Source organism: Apteryx rowi, unplaced genomic scaffold, assembly GCF_003343035.1.
Source record: "Apteryx rowi isolate R43461 unplaced genomic scaffold, aptRow1 scaffold_185, whole genome shotgun sequence".
NCBI classification, from domain to species: Eukaryota; Metazoa; Chordata; class Aves; order Apterygiformes; family Apterygidae; genus Apteryx; species Apteryx rowi.
In genome coordinates, this window is record NW_020448141.1 from 1,158,249 (window position 1) to 1,171,203 (window position 12,955).

A 12,955-nucleotide genomic window follows, 5' to 3' on the forward strand; every position below is an offset into this window, starting at 1 on the left:
ATTTCTAGAGTGTGTTGAAGGAGAGACAATATCTGAAAAAGAAACCCGATTTTTAATTCAAAAGTGAGATGTGTTTGCTCCCTATTTAGTTTTCTAAAGCAAAATAAAATATTTGCATGCTTGGTTTCTAAAATGGCAAGCAGTACTCGTTATTCTGCAATTTGGTACTTGAAAATTTTTTTTATTTTTAACAGATCTCATAAAAAAGTGACAAGTTCTACATGCTTGTTCCTCCCAGTGAAAACAGGAAAGAGAGGCAGCTCCTCTTTTTCCCAAACAAGCCAGTGTTTTAGGGAATCTGTATTTCCTCCCACATCAAATTGAAGATAATGAACTTACATAGGGGGTCATGAAGTCCAGGGTTTTGGGGGAGGAGGCTGGCTTTCACTTTTGTCTTTCTAAAAATACACGGTTGACAGACTTAAAAAATCTGCACAAGGGAAAAGAGATACCTTAGCTACTTTCCTCCAGTTAAGACAGTCAAAGAAGTAATATGTTCCCCTCTCGTAGGTATTGGTTTTCATTGTTGGCTCCATGCCGGGTGCCCTGGTGATCCATACTCGTTCTTCTTTGTGGTATCTCCAATCTCGGTTAAATCTTTAATTTTTAATAGGAAGGAAAAATAATTGTGTTAGTTACCTGAATCTTGACATCATCAACTACAATTTTAAAGGTTTATCAAAACTCTACAACATATTCAGAACCAAAACAAAATTCCTAAAGCATCATTACACCTGCTATCTCATACCTCTTCCATACAATTATTACATCTCAAACTAATCACATATGAAACTTTAAGAAAGTTGTCTGGTAAGTTCAAACAACAAACTCTTAATATTATCATTCATTGTCCTTCATATCATTCGATAATGTAGATGGATAAATTTGGTAACTACTGGCATTTGCATACCACTTTGCATACCACTTCTCCACAGTGCTTTATAATAATGCTAAATTTACAAGGAACATGCACTTGATTTCCACTGTATGAATGAAAATCCACAAAATGGAGCCAAAGTTGGAGTACATATTTAAAAAAAATTTCAGTGTTTCTTAAAAAAAAAAAAAAAAAAGTACTATTTCATTATTGCAATGGATTAAATCATAATATAAAACTGACAAAATAGGTTAAACATACAGCTCTACTGCTGCTAATAGCTGTAATACATCTCCACCATTCATGTAATAGAGATAAAACAGGAGATCTTCTCCATATCGGCCAAGTTTTATTGCAGCCAGCTGCAAAAGATCAAAGAAAACAAGGATGAAAAATCACAACAGATAAATGTAGGAAAACATACTACCCCACTTAAAGAACACAAAGATACATCCAGAACGTGCTTCCTTAAGTGTGCTGTGAATAATGACAAGACTTAAAATTATTAAAACAATCCAGTTTTCTTGAAATTAACTTTTCCAGCTTACAGGATGCAATAAGAAAATAAACAGAGGTAACAAATCCATAGAAGAGTGTTTTTTTCCTGCACTTGCGTGCATCTCAATCTACTTTTTACATTTACATGTATTTGTTCACTTTTACTTCACACTGTGTGAGTAACATTACAATTTCTCACAGTATTTCTCAACGATTTCTCTAACAGAACTACAATAAGTAAGATCTTTTTCTAAATACACCCAACAAATAATTCCCATGTTGAAGCAACAAATAAACGTAAAAACATCTTGAGCCACTATTCTAAGCTTATCTCAAGAAGTAGTATCTCAATTTAATATGGCATTTGAATATTATAGTATATGGATTATAACAGATTTGTGCTTTGCATGAAGGGTATAGTCCCCGTAACACAATATTTTTTTTTAGCTAACCATGCCCATTCCCTGTTTTGTTTTCCTCATCTAAAGTGAAAAGGGTGCATGATGTGTCTAATTAGCCTGTTAATGCATCACTTTCTTAAAATAGGAATTGGGGACATGAATAAAATGTACTGGTTTTGAAGAACAATACTTATCTGAAAGAAAGTTTAGAAATTACTGGTAATAGATTGACAAAAAATATGCACACACGCATGTACTCACCTTATCCCTAATGTGAATGTTAGTTAAGTACTCAGATGGAACATGGAAGTCTAAAAAAGAATCAGAATTGACGCACCTATTAAGACATGTAAATGAATATAATTTGCAAATATTAATATTTAATTAAATCATTATTTCTTTCTTACCTATGTCTTGAGGTCGACAAGGTGATGATGCCCAGGGTGATGCAAATTTGGGATAAAGATTTCTGAAGAAAGAAAACCACAAATTAACCAAAAACCTTCAAACCCTAAAAAACACACCATACAACCAAAATCACTGCCTGGGATGGGAAGGAAAGAGAGAGAGAATTCTTCAGCCCATTTTCCTAAAACAGTTACTTATTTATTTTCTTCCTAATATTCAGAGTAAAAATACATTTAAACTGCCACAAGAGTCTACAGGGCCAAGACTTCATTTTTATCTATTATTCCTTTAACTGAAGTGCCAGGTATCCCAACCCTTTTCAGGGACCCAAATTTATACAGTATTTCAATTTGCCTAGAAACAGCCATCACAAGCCCACTGGGTCTTGGTTTATGGAAATAAAATGCAAAAAATTATTAGATTTAACAGTTTCCTTTCATATAGGTTTTTTAACATGTCAGGAAAAAGGAACAATGGAGTCCTTGGTTTGCTAAAGAAAATGAAGAGCCTTCCAACTCTACACTAATGACTCATGTACTGAGGAACAATTAATTTTATAGTTAACAGATAAAGAAATGAAAAAAGGATGGAGCAAAAAATACTTCTGGCGGGTAGCTACAGTTTACTTCTAATTATACATGACAGTGCAATATTGTGGCATATTTTGTAAATGAGTATTCATTATGGTACCTATTAAAACCTTGCTTCCTTCTAGTTGAAGTCCTAATAGCTGCTATAAAAATATCTGAAATCTAAGAAACTATCTGATATCCAACTCCCAGCTGAGCTATATGGGCCACAGGCTACACTGATCAAGTGGTGTCAGGCTTACTACAGGCTAACTACTCTTACTGTTAGCAAGAGCTTATGCTATAGAGCCCGAAGGAAGATTTCAGTGGTAAAATCTGCAGATGTTGAAAATAACTAAAACATTCTTTCTCCTGAAAGCAGGGATAGGCACTGCCCCAGGAAGAACAGCTTTCTACAACTTCATCACATCACACAAGCCCTAGAGATTTGGGTTCTTAGAGCAAAGAATCCAGAGACTCAAACTGCACCTCTTTATGCAAAAGGAAATGAAGGGTTTGTGGAAAGTATTCCTTCTGTGATACAAATAAATCTACTAATTAAACATTCTTCAAGGAGGGATTGGACAGCATGTACATTATTTGATGAATATTTCAGGAAGCTTCAGAACGTGAACAAACTGCTATATAATGTATAAAGAACTAAAAGCATTTCTCATAGCAAAGGAATATAGGCAATATATAATCATTCTTTCAGCAACTAAAATAAAGCTTAACCTACCTATATAGAAAATATACATAAAAATAGGAGTTACAGGGGTTAATTCAACAATGAGAAATATATTACTGAATTCTAAAATTTTGTTTCCAAAAACACATTTACTATGCTAACTGTTTAAGTCAGATAGATACCTTTAACATCAGAAGTACCTCACAGGGCATAAAAATTCAGATTTCCACCTCTGAAATGCTTTTAATTTTTCAAATGGTAATTCATAAACCAAACATAAGGCAAGACCACAGGCTGGACACTGAGGACTGCACAGACTCTTTGCAAAACTTCTGTAGTATAAAATAAAACCAATTTTATGATACAAAACTATCTGTATTAAGTCTTATTCCCTCCTTCCAAGGCCATAAACACCCTATATACACTAATTTAATGTTAAAAAGCTTTTAAAAATCCAGCTTGCTATTTTCAGCAAGCATGGTAAGGAAATGTGGCAGCACGCTACATATATATGTGTGTGTGTGTGTGTGTGTGTGTGTGTGTGTGTATGTATATGTATGTGTGTGTGAATATATATATATATACATACACACACACACACTTTTTTTTTAAATACACACACACACACACACACTCAAAAAATAATATTTTGGATGCTGTACTTAGGAGCTGCATAACACAGCTGTTAACACAGTCAACACATAGCATGTTTAGTACTCCTGCCCAGTGAGGTATTACTTTTACATAGATTTTCCATATAGGTAGGTCAGGCTTAAGCTTTATTTTAGTCATTAAAACTACTGAATAACACTGAATGAAATATCAAATAAGATCACCAGAAGTATCGCTACTACTATTCTGCATGTCTATACCAAGAAAAAAATAGCTGTATAATGATATTACATAACTGGCTTCCACCTGTGTTAAGGAACAGTGAGACAGAAGCTCAAGAATTCAGATACAGATCTATCTTAAACTCTTTTAGAGCAAATGCATTTTACTTTCAGCTGATTTTTCAGAGCCACATTTTCCCCATGCTTTCCTTCTCACCTTGATATCCCCATTCTTCAATCTTTCCTGAACTCATGCATTCATAGTTCAGGTGCATATAAATTTGAGAAACACGGAAACCACATGTGTAAGCTGTTCTGTCCTTGTGTTGCTAATTTGCTATATGCAGGCTTTGAAATGCATATATTACTGTATCAATAAGCCTAATATTCTGTAACTCCCTACTGAAACAAACGATCACAACTCTCTTTATGCAAGGCAGCCAAACATCTCAACTATTCCTCAGGTAATTGCACAAATACAATCCCAGTGAAAGTGTGAAGTTGCACTGCCACAAAAGTAAAGTAGGAGATTGTGGCCAATTCCTGCTTTTTCTTTGCTGAAAAACGAAAAGTCATTTATGCGATTTAACACATTAGTTCAGGACATGGAATTAATATAGAAAAGGATATAGTCAACACTACGTGTACTTCCTACCACCTGTATTTTAATACAAAAGGGAAGTAGCAGCCTATTTCCCCTCCAGACTCCGGTGGCATAAAAACTCAAAGGGTATAAAATTCTTCAAAGTTTTTACCGTCATGATAGAAGATTCCCAGTTGAAAGTCAGAGCACCAGAGACTTATCTCACCCAATTCCAGTTTATCAAGAAGATTGGCATTTTTGCCCAAACTGATCATCTAAGTTCCTTCTGCAATTAGTGGAGAAAGAGAGGCACTCTGGGCTGGTGATTCGTCCTACCTGTCTTAAGTACTTATATTGCAGGGGCTGCAGTCACTGATTACAGAGGCCAGCCTTCCTCCCCACTGCCTCTAAAGGAAGCCTAAATGACTAAACTTAGGGGAACTGAATGATTGGAAGCTAACTATAAAACTACTTTTTCATTTAAATTAATCTTTGGTGCAGGGTAACACTGCAGATACACTGTTCATTATTACACTAACGTAAATCAAATTTACTCCCAAATGGCTGTCACCTAAATGTAGATATCCTCAGGGAATATTATTATTTGAAATATAATATATGCATAAAATTTATTAACAATATACTGTCAATCCCTTGAAGAAAGTCCTTATGAAGTTAAGAGAGTAAGTGAAGCCACTAGGTTTATTGAAAGCTTGCAAAACAAGATCTCATTATGCCTCAAAGCACAATTCTTTTGGTTATGCAGGTTCTATTTTACTGTCATTACATTTTCAAACTTTATTTGGCACAATATCTTGTGGTTTTGATACTCACGTCAGCTAAATAAGCCTATTATTATAAATGACAGAATAATAAAATAAAAAATGAAGATAGTATTAGAATCCAGAAACTTACTCAGGAGAGTTGAGATTGAGACCTAGTGTTGTTAAATCACTTCCTAATGCAAGATGTACCATTCCTGGATCTGTCTCTGCTGCCCTGATGAATGTTAACAAGCCAATCATTCCAAACTGGTCCGTCACCATCCCTTGAGGAATGTTGGTAACCCGACCTAGGCAAGAAGAACAAATTAATTTTCTCCTTTCAGTAAGTGGAAAAATCAACAAGATGATCTAAAGGACTGCCAACATTTTTGAAGAGGAAAACATAGAATGGCACATACCATCAGGTAACACTTGGATCCCTTTTTTCTGCTGGTTGTTGTTTTGCGTAGTTGAACTTTTATCTCCAGGAAACTTGGGCCCATCTGTGCTGGATGATGTTTTGCCTGATGTATTCAAATTCTATTAAAAATAATTTGTACAGTTAGTATGATGGAAACAATCCAAAATGGAAAAACTGGTTAACCGTATCTTTTGAGTCAAGTGCTCTACAAAAATCATAGGAATTGTTACACATTTCATGTGTGATACATTTAATATTTTAATATATATTATAGGACTCTTAAGACAATTCCATTTTTCAAATAATTACATATATCATCATTTAATTAATTAAATCTACGTTTCCCATCATTCGGTTTTTGCAATGGGGAAGGGAAAAATGATTTGCGTCATTTATCTAACATCTATTATACCACAGTTTACGCTTGTGCATAAGGGAATATTCAGTACAACTAAGCACATGCAAATGCCCTCATTTTTTAGGATTTATGTCTAAGCAATATGTCAAGCCACTCTAACGCATTAGGCACTAAAGTGGAACAAAGCTGAAGCCCTCATGTTCTGTTGAGGAACCTTAGTTAATATTTACAGCTTCCTAAAGTGTACCTCCCATACCGTGAGCTATTAATAAGCCTACAGCTTGCAATCTAAAAAGGGTAAGAAAACATTTTACACCTGAATTTGGATACACAATGGATGTTCAAGTGCCTGTGGCTAGGGGGTATTTTGGACTCCTCACGTCATGTGTTTTCCCAATATAGTCTTGTTCCTGCAGCCCATAACACTCTGTGATGTAGCAAGTTGGTAATAACTCAAGCCAATTTCAGGAGCAAGCAACATTCAGTTGGCACACTCGCAACCAAGGAAAGAGATGTAAACACTACGTGTGGTGAGAAAACTGTGATTGCTCTCCAGGAGGCCATATCCTGGCAAAAGATATCTTTCATAACTATTATTTCTTACACTTTATTATTATTCTTTAAAACAAGTCTGCAGTAACACAATGTATTCACATCTACTCCTTCTTTCCTTACTGTACTCTGAGTGTATCACAACATTCCCTGTAATATAAACACAGCAATAGCATTTGGGGACTGGAATTCTCTCTCTCTCTCTCTCTCTCTCTCTCTGTTTTCTTTTTAAACAGTTACATTTTTCAGTTTTCACCATGAGTTTGTAGTTGCACCTACTACCTACACTATAGTACTCATGTCACCCTGATTAATACACATTTTTGCAATAACAAGTAACAAAACAATCATGAACTAGAACATCTTGACAAATATTGTACTAAAGACAGTTTCCCTGCCATCTAAAGTTTAGTGTATTCATCTTCATTTAAACAATTTTTATCACATATCTTTCAGAGAAAACAATGGAAGAAACCCATAATCTTATAATTAACCTATATATCTAACATGTAATAATTACAACAATATTTAAGATATAATGTATACAACTAGTCTACAACATACCCATGAATGCAGTGGTATCTATTAAAATGGCTTGTTCCCTGTGCCTTTGTTTCCCCCACCAATAATTTTACCTCGAAGTGATATTGTACCACCTAACATTTAAAGGATTTGACAGCTTTAAAGAAAGATGTTAAAAATCTGTAAGTTATTACTACTGATGAGAGGCAACTATAACACCAATAGCAAAGAATGAGCTGGAATTGGTAGGGAAAAAAATACAAATTGCAAAACTTGAAAAATAGATTTCAGTTCTAGAAACTAATTTTGATGCGTTCATGCAAGTCCCTTCCCCCTACCCCAAAATATATATTGGATGCACAGAACTTTTATGAAATTGAGAAAGCAAGGTCACACTGACTGTTGGGACAAAAAAGCTTCCTGAGAAATTCCATTTACATAGCTATGTATGAAATGATGCTTATGTAAATTTTCTCACCAACTTAGAGTGGCAAATTTGAAGATCTTAAATTATAAATATATTCAACTGGCATTGCTGCCCATTTTAAAATATAATTATCAAAAAAGAAGGAACAGTGAAAACAAGTGAAGTGGTAACATTTACTTACGGATTTATTGTCATCATTACTTGATGTTGGGTCTTTGTAGCTGGAACCTGGTAACGCCGGAAAATCTTCATTGTGTATTGAAAAGTCCTGGGACTGCTCACTTGCTGGTTTTGTTACCATTCCAACTATCACCAAAGTGAAAGCAGAGATATCATTAAATGACAACTAAGCAAAAAATTTTCTGCTGTTGATTTTGCTTACTGTCTGTTTTCATTATATGCAAACTGTATAATACAAACGATTTTCAAAGAACAGGTAAAATAAAACAAAGCATATTAATTTAAAACATCCACGCATATTTGACTAAAATCTCTTATTTAAGTGCAAGGTAAGAAACATATAGAGCTAAATTCATACCTTAGACAAATCCACTGCTTTAAGAATTAAGCCCAATACTTTTACCATGGATAGCATCTGTTTTGAATATCTAAATAATCAAAATAATATTTAAAGGCATCATTAAGGTAGCATTTAAGGAAATCCACTGATGAAGGAAGGCCGTATTATTTGAAAGATTTTAATACATTTTTCCTCCTTTGCCCTAACTGCATAAAGAATTTCTGAGCGTAATCTGGCTAGAAACACATATTCTTAAAAGATACCCAGCTAACTTGCAACAGAACATATCACCAATGAAATACTTGCTGTGACATATAAAGTAAGAAAACTGAAAGCATTTAGCCTGCAACTCTCAGTGCTCTGACCCTAATTCATAAAAACTAGGCCATTCTCATTGGAACATGGATTCCAACTACTGAAGAGCAACATTTTTTTTTTACTGGCATAAAAAAGAAAACCCCCATATCTGCCCAAGGGGAAATATTCTTTGCTGAGATACAGAGAAATAATACAGTGATTTGGTGGCAAACTATATAGCGCTAGAGTAAGGGAAGACAGAAGGAAGTGTTGTAGGGCTTACTTTTCAAAGATTCTTAATAAATGTATAATAGCTAAAATGGTTCACTAGCTGACAGTTTATATGACTTTTTCTTATGTTCTGAAGTTAGAGGTCAGAGTTCCCTGTTTTACAAAATACACTGAGTCAATCTTGTTTCTGCTGATCTCCCTTTTCATCCAGAGTTATTAGATTTCCTCTACTGGATGAAGAAAACTGATAATGAATTAATTATGTTGCATATACTCATTCTACCTAAAAATTGTTTGAGGTCTTAAGTTTCCTAAATAAGATAAGCATTAAGAAACTATGTTTCTGCTCAGAATTCCAACCCTTCTTTTTCTTGACCACAACCAAAAGCGCTCTCTACTTTTTATTGCTGAAGACAGTGGCTAGTGCATCCCCTACCCCTATTTCTTCATTGTTTCTACCCTGACATCCATCCCCTGCAGATGCAGATGCTTAAGGTAACTTTTCAGACAGATAATTTCCCTTCCTGATTCACCAAATAATCTTGCGAACAGCTATGCTAGCACCAAAACGTGGAAATGGCGTAAGCACAAGGAGCAAGTGACTACAGACTTTTTACGCAGCTGTGCTGCTGAAGGTGAAACCACAGTCCCATAATGACGCTGTAAGTACATCAATGTGGTCCTCTAACCTCCTTACTGTCTATCAGTTTTCCATGCATTTTCTTGTTTCTCTTTCAGAGACGCACGCAGGCTCACAGAGCTACAAGCCACATTAGCCCTCCATTCCGTGGGACTTTCCTGTGCCTTTGTTTAGGGAAGTGACTTTTGCCTGTGTTTAGGAGTACTTCAGTTTAACTCATTTAGCTGTTTCTCACAGCTATCTTAAGCAAAGGACAGTGGTTACACCCAGTCCATGAGCTTACTTTCTCCTGATAATGCGATACCTGATATTTCTCTCCAATTAAAACTGAAGATATCTTTGCAAAACACTAGCTTTTTTAGTTGGAAAACACTTAAGTCTTTTTAGTTGGAAATTTGAGAAGTGTCCTAAGAAGAACTTCAAGTTACAAAAGCAATTTCTGAGTACTTCTCAGTACTCTCAGTACTTCTGAGTACTGAATTTCTGATGAAACTCCCATTACAAAATCTGCTAAAGCAGTAACAAAAAGAAATAGTGTTTAATGTTAAATTTACTTGATTTTTTTTCAGACCCACATAATAAGATCTGCATGTGTCTTTTTTTTTTTTTAATGTTTCAAACTGTTCAGCAAGACTTATATAAGACAGACTTTGAATCTGACTGATAATAGTTAATTTTTTGAAATTTAAGCTCATCATAGAAGTCACAATGAACAGTACTCCAGCAAGTACTATAAATGAACAGTGAAATACATGGGTATATTTACAACTGCTGACTTTTTACATAGTAACATCTGTACTGATCAAATATTATTTCTAAAATTTTCTACTCATACCTTGACAATTTTTGTATACAGGCATCTAAAAAACAATCTACTGTGTAAGAAATTTTAAAAAGGATGAGGTAAGCATATTATCCAGACTGAAGATCCCAACAACTTTTATTGAAGATGAACCTAAAACAGCTGAGTTGAATCTCTGATCATAGAGATATTGATTATTTATTTTTAAAAATAAGGCTTTGGCACTCAAGCACCTGGCATTTTTGAAAAGGCTACCTATTGTCTTATGAACAACAAAAGGTGAATCAAGCAAATACTTGCACTCAAAAAGCCGCAAACACTACTGCACTCAAGAAGTTTTCAAAAGTATAGTCATACCATAGGGAGCCCTTCCAGCTAAAGGGTTTATTAATGGAGTTGGATTGCCACTTCCTTCCCTCCTGTTTCTGTCTGCTAGTGCTGGAAAATCTGAGAGGTCCAGTCCTGTCACGTTTTCACTTCCATCTACAATAAAAGCAGATATTTTAAATTCCCTTAAGCTTTTTACTCAAAGACTACATTATACAGAAAAACTTCATTACATGCAGGACAAATATCAGAAATATTTTCTTTCTTCAAACTGATCTTTTTACAACAGGTAACACTCTTAGTATAATTATGGTGAATAAATATAGCCTCAGTGTTATGAGATTACGCTGAAGAACACTGAGATGTTTCTTTTAAAACAATTCTTAGTCAGTAATACTTAGTAACAAGGTCTGCTCATTTTGAATTAAACACTGCACCTGCAAAATACAGACAATGACACCTACAGTGCTAGGACAGGCAACCTGTCTGTGAGCAAGGAGCTACCAAGAGGAGGTTTCAGAGAAGAAAATCTGCATTGGTAGCATCATCAAGGAGCTCTTATGTGCTTAGGAAAGATACGGGAAGACCAACTGCTGAGCTGGTGCAGTGCAAGTTATGGGGGAGCATTCTGTGATCGGCAGCCACAGGTTGCAGAGCGGCCACAGGCGAGCAAGAGCGGCGCTGCAGGGCTGCCGGGCGCTCGCTCACTCACTCACTCGCACTGCCTTTGCCTTGTGACCTCCGCATGGCAACAGTGGCACACGCGGACCCCACGTAACGTGCGTTCCACCCCAAAATGCTTGTGTGTGTGCGTGTCTGTCTGTCTGTCTGTCTCTCTCTCTCCAATTCATTAAATTCAGGTGGAGAAATAATTCCAAGAGAAAAATCACAACTGACTGGCAGGATCACTTCATAAACTCACTGCTCAAAAGGAGTTTGAGATTCCCAATAAATCTGCAATAGTTTCACAGAAAACAGATCAATCTTTCTTCTCTGATAAAAAAACAATTAGCAATGGTTTTCCTTGAACTATTAAGTGATTGTGCATTTCTAACTGACTAGGTGTATGTTCGTGTGATTTACAGAATTCTTCTAGGGAACACTTTTACTTTGTCTTCAAACATTTTAAATCCAATGTTAGGAAGTAGTAACAATTAAACCGCACTGCTTTTATGTTATTTTATACCACATATAAAAAACACCAAAAAAAACCCCAAAAAACCACACTATCAAAATACTTATTCTTCCACAGAATCTTAGAAGTAAACTAACAAAATATTTTCTCTCATTAAATTCAGGATTAAAAAGCATAGATATTACCTAAGAATATGCAGAAGTATTCTCTATTAACAGCAGTATTTCTATGTAACAACTGAAAGTTATGACAAAATTGCACTCAGAGTAAAATACCTTCAACTAGTCTTATTCAGTCAAAAATTCCCTCTCTACTGTACTTTAAGACCTACATATGTCAGAGCAGACTCACCTGTTCCATTGAAAATGTTACTTGATAAGGAGTTATTCATTCCAAATGCCTGATTTCTGTTCATTCCAAATCCAGACATACTGTGGAAAAAATCCAAGAAGTCACACAAAAGGAAATACATACTTTGCAATCTCCAGCGGAAGGCATTAAGAAAAAAAATTAAGACGCAAATTATTCCAGCAACCCACATCAGTCTAAACTCAGTTTTTACTTATTTTCCTTTCTACTTCTGAAAATTATGAGCAGCAGCAAGCACTGCTGAATCAAGACAGCTTGAGCAATTTTAAAATAACTGAATTTTTTAATAGCTACAGTGCCATCAGCATCTGCTCATCAACAAGTTATGACAAACGTGATCCTTACTGAATAGTACATAAACGAAACAGCAGTAAATGCAATAGTAGGAAGTCAGACTGTAATCCATTCATTGCAGGCAATAAAATGGATCACAAAAGTGATCAAGTTTGTCATGACTCAGTTGCAAGCTGAACAGTTGTAAGCTGAACAGTTAGGTCGTGCAGTCATCACAATGCATATGTGATGTCATTGTGAGCACAGAGATGCCCATCTGCCGTACTAAGACACCAGCTAAATTAAAGTGCTAAAGAGTCAAGCAAAAATTTTTCAAAACATCCAAATATTAGACAGGACTACTGTGGTCTGAGAAACACCCTCACAAATGATCCACTTCATTCTGTGCAAGCTGAAGATGCCGAGAAGCCAAAAGGTAGCCCATGGCTGAGTGAAATTC

At 35.4% G+C, this 12,955-nt stretch overlaps 1 protein-coding gene across 6 annotated transcripts in view; it reads right to left on the reverse strand.

Moving 5' to 3' along the window:
• The window catches only part of CNOT2 (CCR4-NOT transcription complex subunit 2), a 97,845-nt gene that overhangs the window by 8,235 nt on the left and 76,655 nt on the right, over nt 1-12,955 (reverse strand). For all 6 annotated transcript variants that reach the window (XM_026061754.1, XM_026061753.1, XM_026061751.1 and 3 more), the window contains 9 exons: nt 12,205-12,284; nt 10,749-10,874; nt 8,083-8,207; nt 6,041-6,161; nt 5,773-5,929; nt 2,184-2,245; nt 2,038-2,087; nt 1,139-1,239; nt 453-597 (listed from right to left, as the gene is read on the reverse strand). In XM_026061754.1, coding sequence (XP_025917539.1) covers nt 453-597; nt 1,139-1,239; nt 2,038-2,087; nt 2,184-2,245; nt 5,773-5,929; nt 6,041-6,161; nt 8,083-8,207; nt 10,749-10,874; nt 12,205-12,284 — 967 coding nt within the window. The remainder of the gene's footprint in view (nt 1-452; nt 598-1,138; nt 1,240-2,037; nt 2,088-2,183; nt 2,246-5,772; nt 5,930-6,040; nt 6,162-8,082; nt 8,208-10,748; nt 10,875-12,204; nt 12,285-12,955) is intronic.